This window comes from Coenobita brevimanus, chromosome 115 (assembly GCF_032717465.1).
Source record: "Coenobita brevimanus isolate Jiangsu-jjx chromosome 115, ASM3271746v2, whole genome shotgun sequence".
Lineage (NCBI taxonomy): Eukaryota > Metazoa > Arthropoda > Malacostraca > Decapoda > Coenobitidae > Coenobita > Coenobita brevimanus.
In genome coordinates, this window is record NC_137068.1 from 5,350,529 (window position 1) to 5,366,197 (window position 15,669).

Sequence of the window (15,669 nt, forward strand, 5' to 3'; positions counted from 1 at the left end):
TTCCAAACACTATCCTCCCTCACCAGGGCCACTCCAACATCCACTACCCTACCTTGTACCTCTTTTATTACCCCATCCATGTACAGATTGAACAACCATGGAGACATGACACATCCCTGTTTCAACCCAACTTTCAAAGAGAAAAATTCACTTAGTTCACCATCCACATGCACTGCAGCCTTCGCACCATCGTACATACTCTTCACAGCATTCAACAAGTTCCCATCTACTCCATATATTCTTAACACTTTCCACAATCCTTGTCTATCCACCTTGTCATATGCTTTCTCCAAATCCATGAAAGCCGCATACAACTTCTTTCCCTTCTCTAGAAACTTTTCCACCATAGATCTAAGAATGAATATCAGATCTACACAACCTCTTCCCTTCCTAAAGCCTCCCTGTTCTTCTCTGTCAAACACCTTCTCCAAATCAACAAAAACAAAGTACAGTTCCCTTTTCTTTCCTATACATTTTTCCTGAAGCTGTCGATCAATGAATACGGTATGGCATCTGTGGTCCCTGTGCCTGGCATAAACCCAAACTGCATCTTATCAATATTCACCCTTTCTGTAATCATATCTTCTAGAACTCTCTTCATTACCTTCATTATCTGGTCTAAAAGCTTTATGCCTCTATAATTTCCTCTTTCCTGGGCATCACCCTTCATCAGTTTATCCTTTATCTCCAGAATTATGGGACACCCTGTATATACCCTACTTTCACTATCAGGTGCTGGAGAGGAATGACTGCATGTGGTGGCAACAATATATCCAGGTGGTTCCACTGTCCACTTATAAAAAGGTCTTGTGAGTCTCCCAATCCCCCAAAAGAATGATAGTGGACTGCAGGGAGGGGAAGTTTTAGTCTGCAGTCCACCAGATTCACATTGACACAAGCCTGGGGTTGCAACTACTGTGACTCTCATCAACAAAAGCAAAGTTAATTTAATCTTACATACAAGTAAGCTGTCCCTGCACAAGCCAAAGTCTAGATGGGCTTAATGGACCAGCATCCTCCTACATACCATTTACCTCCATACGTCACCACTTTGGTAGTAACACCCACCATCCATACTGAATACATGCTAGGACTGTCTCAGGACTGGTGTGTTGATGTACTGGCATTAGCAAAGGTGTTTTTATGATATGTCGGCATGTCTTTGGTAGATCAGTAGTCTACTTTAATGAAATTTAAAACTTTTTAACTGTTCCCTGCCCCAGCCAGGATTCAAACCTGTGTCCACTGGTACAGTACACCACCTCTCTACCCATTCTAACCAGACACAGATCCCTACCTACTTTCACTCAGTTGATGGCTAAGTGTACTTTTCAAGTAACAAGCCAACTGAATCAATTAAGCTCATAAATAGGGGAGGAACTGCATTTCACTTATTTCTTTCTTTACTCATATCTTGTCCTTACCTCCTCCTAGAGTCCGTGCCCAGTCCTGGAGAGTCAAGTGCTTCAGAGGAATTTCCATCGCCTGCCCCAAGACTTTTTGACCCACGTCGCCTGGCACAGAATAAAACACAGTCAAAACAACACTGTGACACTGTTAAGAATAAGTACTGTAAAGGCAGTTCTTAAAGTCAGCATTGTGTTCCTAGACATAACAACTCTTCCCTTATATTTAATGCTTTGAATTGGAGGTGCTCATCACCAGTTTTATAGTATCAATGAAACTTTAAGGGCCAATATTTCTAGGATTTAGTCAATAATTACACGCAAAAACGAACATTTAAAAAGTGGTTTGTAACAATGACATTTTGCATATGAATTAGATTAATATATTCATAAGCAACAGCCAATCACCTTTGTCCTGTGTACTGGGACTGATTAGCCTAGTCCCAGGTCTGTACACTGTTGACAGGGTATGAATGTACTGGATGATGGAGGGATGGACAGAAGAGCTAGTGTCACATTAAACCCAGGGGAGTGTATGCGTATGGAGCTGAGAGTAGGCAACTTAGTCCTGAACAATTAAGGGCACGAGACCCAAAAATGCCCCTCCTAACATTTTGTAAGATAATAAAACCTCTGTTCACTCTCATCTTAAATGTCAGGACCAACTTGCCTAGCCCCAGTTCCTACTCTCCTCATGGGGTGACATAGGACTGGATAATGGATGGATGAATAAAACCTCTGGCCATATTCAGAATTGTAACTGTTAAGCAAAACCCAAAGCTCTTCCTGACCTAAGAGCTGTACAAGAAAAGCAGGCGTCTATTAATGATGTACAGGCAATGACCTACTTATTACAATTTTAGTCTAAAGATACTATGTCAAAAGGTATTCATATGTGTAATTTTTGATGAAAGGTGAGTATTCTGTAAAATGAACCTAATTAAAGAGGAGGCTAACTTAATCGAGAGAGAGAGAGAGAGAGAGAGAGAGAGGATAAAATAAACTCAGGGAAGACAGTACACTAACCGATTATTCTTGTTGGGATCGAGTCCATCTTGAGCGCCTCTAATGGGTGGCAGGGAAGGCACACGGGATCCGGGGGCGGATGACGCAGAGCTGCCACCACCACCACCACCACCACCCCCACACGGATACACCATCAGTAAGGGTAGGGGCCCGAGGAGAGGCTAACAAACTCCATATACAGTACTCTAACCCCATCAGAGGTGCAGGGGCCCAAGGATAACTACCAATGTCCACATACTTAGGGGTAGTTGATGGCACTATTTGGCTGAAAAACCTCCTGTCACCTACAGTATGCAAAGCCATCACTCTCACTGGTGTGTGCTAACCAATAGACCACCAAGCCACACTGCCCACATTAAAGTTTATTAATTATTACTTGGCAGCCTTGCTAAAAGGACCTCCAGGTGTTTCTGTCACTACTCAGTAACAACCCCTCTTCTCATGACACTACCACCCTCCCTCACTCCAGCACCCGTATCTCTCCATCCTATTCTCCCTCTCTTTCTCCTCCAACATTACAGAGTCAGATAAATGATTTCAAGGCACCACTGTACACCTGCCACACCAACTCATCCCCATCCCGTAACACCTACTATGAATTCTGAACACAGTACAGGTAACAACAGCACTGGACAGAGTAACAGCCAAGTCATATGTCTGAATCAAGGAATTAATTGCTGTACGTGGTTTGTGATGGGCTGTAAACAATATAATGATTCCAAGAAATAACAAACGCATGGCTGTTATAATTTACACTGCAATAATACGACAGAATAACAACTTGGAATGTATAATGTCACTACCTAAGTTCATTTCTGGTGGAGTTTCAATGGTCCGGCAACAGATGCATACACTACAATACTTCTCATTGGTAAGTACACCATTTGCCTTTTAAAATAAGCTTCCCTTAAAACAACCAGGTACTGTATTAGCCACACAGATGTACACACACATAAAAAAAAGCCTCTCAAAATACGAACAACACAAATGAGGTGAAACAACACAAACTGCCAACAACACAAATTAGGTGAAACATCCAGCTCATAAAGTCTTCTCAGAACTGATTTATGTGTTGAAGATTGATGCTTTCATATATTGACACTGATATAACCATGCCCCCCACCCACAACTAGACATGAACTCTGTGGACTGCAGACTGACGATTATCCTGCCACCCACCATCCTTCTTTCAGGGGACAGGGAGCTGAGGACATCTGTACGGCCTGGCAGCTCCACTACCTAGCTATATCAGTGTCACCACATGAAGGCATTCCCCGCCAGCAACAACACTCACTATGAAACCATCACTCACCTGGTTAAATTTACTTTCAGGAGCAAGTGTCTAATAAAAGGGACATCAGCCAGACTAAGGGTAAATCAGCAAGTACCAGACAAGACAAGTGCTTCATGACAGTACCATGCAACACACAACAACACAAAACACCTCAGAGATAAGACAGCCAGCTATGAAGACTCCCACATACATGAATGATAATGAGAATAGTATGTATGATGAATTGACTGGTTGGTGATAACATAAAAGTCTATCTGGCTATCTATCTATCTATCATTCTGTTTCTATCCAGACACCTTATGCCCATAGGGTGGTAACCATAAGCAAATTACCTCCACATCGCCCTGTCCTCTGCTATCTGGCTGCCCTTCCTTCATCCCACACCACTACTGATTATATACCTCTCCACCACATTCCTCCATTTCACCCTGGGTCTCCTCCTCCCCCTCTCCCCCTCCAGCTCACTTACACACACACACACACTCTTAGCTAACCTCTTGTTCACCATTCCTTCCACATGGCCAAACCATCTTAGGTCACTTCTGGCATCATTAAATATGTATTATTGTTGATGCTGCTTAACCCTGGTCTGTATCTGGCTGAGCAAACCCACTGATCACAGGTAGGCACCTGTTTCCTTGGGGCCATCCTACAAATACAGTAGAGTAAAACACTGTATAGGGAACCTGCACCCCCTTGTGGTAGACAGCACTGGACCAGGGTCCTTCCCACGGCAAAGTGTAGGAAAATATTAACCCCTTAACCGTGGGGCGTCACTTTCGTGACGCTTGGGAGCAAGGGATCATACCGCAGGGCGTTGTTTTTGTGATTCTGTGTTATTTTGAATTCACCCGGGCTTCCAAGTGGGGGCTTGTATCATCTGTCAGTACTGCCAATGTCCAACACTAGTCAGCACTCCTAATCTCATCTGTACTCCCATCCATTGTTGACAATTTAGCCATTTCTCCCCATTCTTGACTCCCCTCCCTACCCCCCCTCCATTACCCTATCCTCTCGCCTGCCTGGCCGTGCTACGCTAAGTAAATCTTCCCTGGAATTTTTCACTGATTTCATCCATTGAAATAAGCCCTATGCCCTATTCTTATACCAAATAATATATACAAGAAAGAAATAAGGTAAGTGAGAGTGCCATACACCTGGAATTGGCTAATTATCACCTGACAACACCTCACGTGCACTCGTTTGCTAATTTTCGCTGTTTATTTCCCCTTGAAATATGCCGTATAATCTATTTTCATAATAAATATACATATAAGGAGGGAAGGGAGAAGCCTAAGTGATATTTACATTCACCTGGAACTACCTAATTTATAATGTATTGTCTAGATTTCCTGCCAATCATTTCACTGCTAAAATTAGCTGTGTCAAGAGGCTAAACGTTGGCAGTACTGATTTCCCTAGGTAGGCCACCACCCCGGCCCACCCTTATCAGTTCACTCTCATCTTCCAGTGTGGGGGTATGTCTGTTCGCTCTTGCTAACTTCAGGGACTTTTCACCCCCATGCAAAGGGCCCTGTGACCTTTATCCCCTACTCAACCTCGTGTGGAAAGAGGTAAAGGGCTGACAATTGATAAAAGAGTGACTACGATCTTTCTATTGAGTAAAACAGTGCAAGTGGAACTGTAAATAATGTGTAAATAATGTGTAAACAGCAAGTGAAAGTAATTAATGTAAATATACGTGAACAGTGGAAAATAGTTTTATAAGATACTTCAAGTGATAGTGCATAACACAGAGTAAATAAAATAACAATGTAAATAACGTAAATAAAATAGAGAACGTAAATAAAAATGTAAATGAGTAGTATTATAAGAATACAAGTATATACCCTAGGAGTAATGAAAGTGAAAGTTTCACTCTAGCATGTCTGAATACTATGAGTTATGAGAGTGAAATTGAAAGTGACATTCACTCTCAATGCTAGTATACAGGACGAGAAAGTGAATGCTACGTATTTTACTGAAAGAATTGAATCCCTACAGTGACAATAAACTAATACTACTGAAGGAAACTTATGGATAAAGACTGTAGATATATATAAGTGTTATACAGTAATAGAAATGTAAAGTGTGAGGGGTTTTATGAATAATAAATGACAGAGTACCACGAGCGAACTAGTGCAAGTGCGACAGTCAGACGCGCTCGTAATTTTCATTGCTTTCACAGTGGTTGTTTTTTTGGAGTATGGATCCCAAACTACTTGAAAATCATAGAGTAGTGTTTATAGTGTTAATATCTGGCTGTGGTAATCATATTACGGGTTGTCGGGAAGTGTAAAGTGGAGACTTCGTTACCCAACTTCAGAGGTCTCCACAAGTCCTACAGTAACTGACGAAGGCTCAACAAACATTCCAGGAGAAAGCTGAAGGTATGTGCCATAAGCATATGTAATTTTAATATTCTAGGACTAATAACTGATTTTTGGCAAATATTTTTTGAGAGTCTGTCAGAGCCCGAATAACCCCGCGGCACACACAAAACATTGGTAAACATGCCCGCGGTGTAGGGGTTAAAATGATTTGGTACCCAGGTGGATGTCACAACTGCTCCACTCAACATGCCCAGTGACACCATGTGTAAGTTCATCAATGCCAGTACTGTACTAATGTACACAGGTACAATGTTTAAACAGTGATTCCACAGTCTTTGCCATGATACTGCACATGTAGCATTATTGCTTGCATGATCAAAATTACAATTAAATTTGAACCACATCACTTTGTAGTAGTATCTGATGGCTCATAATATCATAATTTGAGGTTAGAGCCTCAGGGGGTAAAAAAGATACAAACCATGATGATGAAGATAGTGATGACGATGGTGAAAGCAATGATGACGATATTACTGGTTGTGATGATGATGACGATAAATATACATATATCACAGTACAATACAGCAAGTTTCCATCCAGACACTGTTGACTAGAAAAGAACTTCTGACCATCACCCAGATATTTCTCTCAGTGCAACAGCCTGTAAGAATCTGTCACCAACATCCACATATTGTACTGAAAATAAACTTCATAATTAATAACTATCTTCCACGAGATATATTTTGCTATAGCTATATGATAGTTATCCAATTATATGCCATATCTATGAATATTTATAATTATATGCCATATCTATGAATATTTATGTGATGCAAAGTCAAACCAGCATATCTGTAAATGGATACGTATCCATCAATAGTCAGAAGACTTAATCAATAAAGAAAAAAATCAATAAAATAACTTATGGCCACAACATCTATGAGATACTTATACAGACATGAACGCAATGCTAACAACACACAAACACATAAAGAAAACAACAAACAAGACTATACAAATGCTGAACTGACTATCAGGCTACAGCAGACAAAGGTCACTAACCCCTTTCAGTTCCGCAGATAGCAAAGTGTAGTTAGATAGGAAGGTAGATTTGACTAATAACTATAGAGATGCATTCCTCGCTCATATCTATGGCTCAGAGACTTTCACATAACAAGTTGGTATTCAAGCTGTGAGTGTGGCCCAGGTGCCTCAGATGAAAACAGACTATGGGCACTTAAATAGCACTCTATCTATCTTCTATCTATAGCCAAACACCTTAACCTAATGAGATACCCATGAATAAACTGCTTCCAAGACAATCTGTTGCCTGCCACCACCCTCATTCACATACCTCTCTTCCCCATCCCTCAACTTCATCCTCATTCTCTCCCTTCCCTTGTCTTCCACCTCACTCATACACACCCTCCTAGTCAGTCTCTCATTCCACATTTTCTCCATGCCAACCTGTCCACTGCCATCAGGCTGCTTTCCCTTCACACCACTCATTCAAATAACTCTCTACTCCACCTCCATTCAATTCTCAGTCTCCCTTTCCACCTTACTCACACACTCTATTAGTCAGTCACTCATTCCCCATTCTCTCCACATGGCCAAACCATCTCACGGTACTGTACTTCTCTTAACACTTTCCAAACACAACTATAACTAAGCTGACAATTTATAGAGTGCAAATTCATGCTTATTCCAGATCTAGTCACTGATAACAATAATACAGTTTGTCCACTTTTACTTAGCAGAGATTCTGAGTCCTTTTGCAGCTTACTTCCCATAGCTCAGTGACTGAATAAGACAAGACTTTAAATCTACATCCCTTCCATAGCACTTCTTGGTGACTAGCATCATTCTAGTGTTACCTGTAAATACTCTGAATCCACATAATTTCCATTGCAATTCTTCATGACTAGTATCAAATTCTAGCAATGACTAGCATCATATTCTGGCATTAAATCTCTTGATAAACTGGAGAGACGGTAATTTTAGGCCAGGTTAGAGTGGACAGTATAGCTTAGCCAAGGTTACAGAGAAGATTATGACAAACTTTATGATACAAGTAATATTTTGAAACTTGCTAAACAGCAGAATATTTACTCTCATCATCATTTGCCATCCAATCATTTTTGCCCCATCAGGAGTGTCAGGATCCAGGGCTAGGCTATTAGTCCTGATATTTAAGGCCATGTTGAGCTGCCTTACTTCTCCCTGAGTGGCATTATGTGGGTAATAAGTGCCCACCACTGCTCAGATGTAAAACCGTACAGTTATCATCCGAATGACGTGCCACGAATAACAAACAAATAATGTAGTTATTATTTACGACTATCATCTGAGGTTAATCACAGGTTCTCCAGTCTGTGTAAAATATTTAACAGCCCTTGGCAAGTAAATGTAATTACGGCACATTCACTCTAACCTGACAATGATTTCCAACCCCTTTCAGCTCAGTTGATGGCCAAATGTAGTCAAAATGGAGGGCCAGTTTGACTAGTAACCAACGAGAATCATTCCTGCTTCATAACTTCAGTTCATCATATTTAATGCAACCATAACTTAGTATTCAAGTTGTGAGAGTGGGCCAGTTCCTTCAGGCAAAAAACAGACTGACGACTGTACAGTATATTATAATGCAACATCCTCACTGTCACACTTTCAAGGTGTTGTGGAAAGCACACACTATACAGTAGTAGGTCACTGAACTAAAAGGCACATCCAGGAATATTTCTAAGGAGCTACCCATGTGAATTTGGAAAGCAATGAGCGAGAAGCATTCCCTTTCAACCAAATAAGTTGAAGCTTGATAGCTTCATATATTTTTAAACCAATGATTTCAAGAACAAGAAGTTCTAAAAAATGTGTGTGAAACCAACAGAGTGATCACTGAGGATGGATAATACATTCACATGAGTAATCTACAAAACTGCTAAGAAAAAAATGCAAACTACATATGTAAGGTATAGCAATATCAGTGTGGAAAATCAAGGGTGTGCCTGGATCCACCCAAGGACTTAATATCCAAATTGTGAGTGTGGCCCAGTTCCATTGGGTGAATGCAAACGTGCTGAGGCATATCTACAGCAAAGGCCTGGCTAGCATGATGCAATGGTGGGTCTTAGTCATTGCCCTGGCTAGAGTAGTGCAAGGGCAGCTAACGGGCAGATGTGATGGGTGGCAAGTAACTGGATCTGCCTTCAGCCTCTGAAGAGTAAGTGGATGAGTTTGGGGTTAGTGCTTTTCGAGAGCGAGGGGTTACTAAGGTGGGCATTTGAGTGGCACTGCGTAGGTCTAGAGTTAACTTTGGGCTATCTGAGCGAGGAGTGGTATGCCCAACAGGGGTGGAGGGGGCGGTGTGGTGGTGGCGAGCAGCAGACTGAACAGTGGAGTGGGTGTGCACCAGGGGAGGCAAACTGTCTCGCCCTGATCCTGCCGAGCTGCCAGAAAGAACAATGCAAGGATCCATGTTTCATTGTCTTGTGTTGAAAGTCTTCATAATACAGGCAGTCATTATAAACTCAGCACAGTGCAGGTCAACCTTGCTATACGACTGAGATGCATTCTTAGAAAACTGATTAAATAATGATCAACTGTATATCAAAAATCAGCATCATAGTGACTGAATAAGTGAAACTGGAAACTGCACATGAAAAAAATGGTGTTTCATATGGGACTGCAGCAACTGCATGAGCAAAAATGGTAATCAAATACCGTAATGAAAAAAATGGTGGCACATTGTTCAGATCATACACATGAATGACTGCATAACATCATAAAATGAGGGTGACCTGCTACACCTGCTGAACAAAGTTCCTGCCAGGGTTTGACATCACACAAAGACCAGCTGTCCAGTGGTAGTGAGTTATTTAAACCCCTGCTACAACGCACAAGCCTAGGAAAGCTAAGTACATTATCAGCAAAAAGTCTCTGCTCATTATAAAGTCCTGGAGTGAAATTCTTGTACAAATATGCAATCAATTCCCTGTCATAAGTTAGATTTGGTTTTGCAGGAAGAATGAGGACAAGAAATTGCACCAATTTCCCATGTCTACTGTTCCTCTGACAAAAAATAAAATAAAAAAACTTTATTTATGAGAGAAGGCTGCGTGTTTTCTTCTGGAAGGATAGGGAAGGGAGAGTACAAAAATATTCCAGTGTTTGTCTACTTCCTGCAAAAACATGTGTAAGTCACCACAGGGAATCCATTGTAAATATATCCGAGAATCCCACCTCTAGATGTTACATCCCTACAACCACGGGAAGGGATAGAGGGTGAACAGAAACCATGACTATAAATGTACACTTGCTCCAAAAATTATGGGTGCACACTTCACACAAGACAATCAGACACCACGGGCAATGGATGCTGCAGACTGCCTGATTATTCTACCCAACACTGACAACGTTGCTTTCATGAGGATGCACTATAACCTTGCTTGAGCTATTTCCTAGCCAGCACTGTACAACTGATATTCCTAAGATAACATAGTATCTCTTTAGGACATCACTAGTCAAATTGAATCTCCTCAGGATGTCATGAGTTATACTCATCATTTAGGGTATGATCACCTCCCTCCTGCATGTTACTGTTTGCAGCTGCTGTACATAGTGAGAAGTACATAGTATGGTATATACAGTATGTAACAATATTACTCTCACCAAACTTGGCCGAAATTTTCATCCTTTTACAACCTAATTCACCTACAGTAGTTCCGTGACACAAAACTGTATCTTTTCTATAGCATTTATTCATAACTGTGTCAATCTACCGTTACAATTCTGCATTCAAGATGAAGAGACAGCTACATCAGGCCAAGTTAATGTGAAAAGAACATAATACTGTGCAGTAAAAGCAGTGTGAATGTCTCTAAACCATTAACCCCTTCAAAAAATGGTATACTTTAAATTTTATTCTTGCTACTTCACTATGATTTTATTCAGCTGGATTTAGCTACTGCCTCCAGAAATCCCATTCCTCTTTGTTCCCTTCTGTACTTCATAACATTATTGGCTGTATAATCTCTCTCTCTACCATGATTTAAAGTGACAGTATCTGCTGTTTCTGGTGGCTATGAACCCTCTTTTTCGTTTTTACTCTCCATCCTTCTTTCCTTCCATTCTCTTCTGTCTTTCTTTCCTTCATTCTTTCCTTGTCCTTCTGCCTACGGGTGACTTTACACTCCTTCTTCTGTCTTTCTTTCCTTCATTCTTTCCGCTTCCTTCAACCTGTAGGTGACTCTACACTGAGTGATAAACCAAATGGTTTCCTGTGCACCAGGAAACCATTTACTACACTGGGTGGTAACCACATAACCAAATTTTGGCGCCTGGTGGTTTAGTGGGTAATTATTGCGTTCCAATCGGATTGAGCTGGTGAAGGTTTATATCCAAGGGGTGGTTGGGGTTGACTGCTCATGTAATGCCACTCAGGGATGAGTGAGGCTCGTCACTCTCATCTTCAATGTCGGGACAAACTGCCTAGCCCCGGGCTCCTACGCTCCTCATGGGGCAATGTAGGATTGGATGATGGATGGATGGATGGATTTGGGTTATGTACAAACATCCCCCCAAAGGGTCAACTCTGGGAGATCTGGTAATATATCCTCACTGAACCCATGTTATAACAGACTTATACAATGACAAATTGTTTAACAATAAATATAGGAGCCCTACATAAAAGTACTGGATGTGGGAGGTTCAGGGTTCACTGGTTAATGCCCTCTGATTACTGACCCTGGGTGTGGTGTGGCAGTATCTATTCACCTGGTATATGACCCTTCACTGCCTCATCAACAGCACAGGGACTGGGGCAAGATCTATTAGTCCTGACATTTGAGGCAATTGATCATTAACTCTTCCATGCATGGTTTTATATAAGCAATAAACCTCAATCATTCCTCAGATGCCAACCCTTCTTTAGGTAACCAATAAACTTCATCCACCTCAGTATCAATGTCCACCTGGAACCGATGGTAGTCGCAATAAAACCAAAAATACATCACCAAGCTGAAGGGGTTAATGAGCTAAGCAGATGGCACTGACTGTTCACAACTAAGTTAAGGGTTTGCACTGAACAATGATTTCAAGCATTAATACATTTTGTACATAGTGTAGGACCACAATTCAGTCTGCAGTCCACCAAGTTCATGTGTGGATGACCCTGGAGCCACAACAAAAACAACAATAGCATATCAAGCATGAGGAATTATGCTCTTATGAGTACCTGAATGCAGCTAATAAATATGATAAAGCAAATGGACAAAAGCATGTATAGCAACAATACAGTATGACATTCAACAGATGAATCTACAGAATATAATTCTTCATTACTCACCTACCTAAATGCTCAAACATGTTATCATCACCACCACCACCACCATCAGCATCATCATCATCATCATGACCTTTTTCCCCATTAAAGGATGGGGTCAGGTAGGGTTCAGAAAACGAGGAGCGTAAAAGTACGAAAGATGGAGAACTATCAACAGTGTGCCAGGTGAAATGGGCCGAACATTCATTTACACATGAAGCGAGCTTTGGAATCCTGGCCCCACCTCACAGATTTATCCACCTGCATGTTATTTCTAATGTTTTTCTTTATACATGTACACAATTCCAGATAAAGGACAATGTAAATATACACAGGACAGCTCTACAGACGTGTAACTGCTTGGCTGCAGTTGATGGGCCTACTCAGCCAGACAGACAAGGATTACTCTACTACTACTTCTAAACCTGTATCTATACTTTTTACCTTAACTTGGCCGAGATTTTTGCCATTCCCATAGCACTTCTTTGTGACTAGCATCCTAATCTACTATTAATCTTCTGTTACAAATCATCATTCAAGATGGACATATGACAATTTTAGGCCAGGTTAATGTAAATAGCATAAACACTAACAGATAACACAGTACTCTACTTCACATTTCTGTAGGATGGATGCCTTCAGCTGGTGGTGCTGCTCTAACTAAGAAGTTCTGATGCACTGTTGTATAAACATCCCTCAACTTCCTCCCTATCCCCTAAAGCAAAGATAATGGACTGCAAGAGAAGGGCAACTTCAGCCTGCATTCTACCGCATTCATACTCCTATCAGCCTGGGGTCAATCCTACAACAACAAACAACAAAAAGCAGTGCCAAGGCACAACAAACCTGTCCCCGGCAGTCATTTTAGTGCTGATGTACAGACACAACAGGACATCTAGTCAAAGATGTCACATATCAAATTTGGAGTATATCTGGAGAAAACTGATGACTTTCTGCCCATTTGAAATTTTAGACCCAACCCACCTGACACTGACCCCCCTTCTGCTAACTTGGGGGTGACCCCCCTGATGTAATGAGTCATACTATAGGATGCAGATTTGAAAGATGAACCTTTAGGTTTTTGTGTCATGTTACAACAAATTGAAAAGGAGTTATGGTGATTTTTTTTTTTCCCTATGCCCTGGGCCTTGGCCCGATTTGGCCCAAACACCAAAACCAACAACAGCATATAAAGCATGAGGCATTATGCTCTTATGAGTATGGCCTAGATTTCCTTCTTTTGCATCTTATTTCACATAGCTCAAGCTCTTCATTCTTTCAACATCACTCCATGATAAGCACCATATTCCGGTGTTAATCTACTGTTACAAATTAGCATTCAAGATGAAGGGATGGAAATTTTAGGCCAGGTTAAGGTGAAAAGAATTTAGTCTCACGATGGTGCTGCTTAATCTGGTCTGTCTGGCAACACAAACATGACTAAGTCACTACTGTTTCACTGATCAATAAAAAGTAGTGCACTACACCCCTTCCTACTAAGAAAGTAGCTCTGCTGTGTATTGCCACTACTACTGCACCACACCTTCAACACATTTTATCTCCCTCTCTACCCCCTGCAAGAGGATGGTGAACTGCAGGAGCACAACTTCAGCCTATAGTCCACCAACACCACCACCACCACACCACCACTATTACTACTACTACTGCTACTATTACTAACCCCTCTAGTTCAAAGAGTTCATCTTAAGTTCAAAAAACAAATCATGAGATAAGAATAAAATGAGGAGAGACATCCCTGGGCTGAGTGGCTGAACACCTCTACTGTGAAAAATGTGTTCAATGAACATGTGTCAGGTAGGGAAATACTGCATGTCTGTGAGGCTGGCACTATAATACTGTACAGTACTGTGGTTTCAACTGCTGGGTACTGTGAAGTGTCATGCATAGGAACAGTTGCACAGTGACGGGCAAAGCAACATCAACACACAGATGCACATACAGTCCCTGTAGGCAACTGCTCCCTCCCTATTCCCCAAAAGGAGGAGGATGGACTGCAGGAGATGAACAACTTCTGCCTGCAGTTCACTAGGTTCATATTCATATGAGCCTGGGGCCAAAACATCGTCATCATCATCAACAACAACAACAACAACATGCACTTACTCCAGAACTCATAATGCCTGCATGAACATCTGTTGCAGAAAATGAATGCTCAAATCATCATCATCACCACCACCATCATCAATCTGACCTTTCCTCCCACCTAAGACTGAGGTGAGGCACGATCCACTAAAAAAGCAAGGAAAGAGATGGCACGAAGTGGGAGACCTATCAGCAAAAAGCCAGCTTAAACAGGAAACACACTCATTCATTCACCATTCAGGCTCTTGGAATCCTGACTCCACCTCAAGCATGGCTCTCCACACGTTTTCTTTTTCTTTTCCCTCTCTCTCTCACCCTTTATACATGACCTATTAGAAACAGCCACTCCATCAACTATCAAGTTGTGCCTAACCCTGGTCATGTGCCCCTCATGACATAATTCATTCAATCCACTCCACCCCATCAGCTCCCTAGCCTCGCTAACCTCCATACCTTGCTTCGTAACACACTCATTTATCATATCCATCCACCTTTTTGGCAAACCATGCCTCCTTCCACCTTCAAACTCACTTATATAAAGGGTGCACGGAGGAAAGGGCAGAACTTAAGAAACAACAAATGAGTGAATTCTTAGTTAAAAATGAAATATCAGCATACACAATGTCTGTATCTCAGCCATTACAGGGCTACAGTTGCTGACGACCTTATGGGTGAATTATGTGGGGGGCAATTTTAACCCATGGGGATATTAGTGTTTAGCAGTAGATGGGTGGCTCCCAATGACCCTGGGAGGTACTGTACTACCTTGAGAGTGAAATGTGGCTGCAAGCTTGACAACCAACCATATAATAATTGCTCTTCGGCATGAAACATTCAGCCACAAGTTGCTCAGTGACTGTGTATATAATTAATCCCAGGCTGTGACTATTACATTGTTATAAATCTTACTACACATCTCAAATTTATTTTTTCTCAACAGTTTCCAGCAACGGCTGGGAAGTAATCAGATGGTTTTGGCACTCAGTTTAGCTTCCAGTCCACAGAAAACACCAGTTATACCATGGCCAGCTCCAACACAGGCATTCCTTAAGAGGAAATATGGCAACATTTTTAGATTACATGAAATAAGAACATAATTCATTGTAGCTCCATAATGGCTGATAAATGAACACATGTTGACACAGCATTTTTTAAATTTGAATGCCCTCATCTGTTACTTTCCAG

The 15,669-nt window shown here is 41.4% G+C and overlaps 1 protein-coding gene across 1 annotated transcript in view; it reads right to left on the reverse strand.

The window, feature by feature from the left end:
- Kif19A (Kinesin family member 19A) overlaps window positions 1–15,669 on the reverse strand; it is a 133,001-nt gene that overhangs the window by 10,392 nt on the left and 106,940 nt on the right. The window contains exons 20-23 of the mRNA XM_080286986.1: window positions 9,231–9,508; window positions 6,275–6,345; window positions 2,433–2,593; window positions 1,425–1,514 (exon numbers count right to left, since the gene is read on the reverse strand). Of these exons, the coding sequence (XP_080143112.1) occupies window positions 1,425–1,514; window positions 2,433–2,593; window positions 6,275–6,345; window positions 9,231–9,508 (600 nt within the window). The remainder of the gene's footprint in view (window positions 1–1,424; window positions 1,515–2,432; window positions 2,594–6,274; window positions 6,346–9,230; window positions 9,509–15,669) is intronic.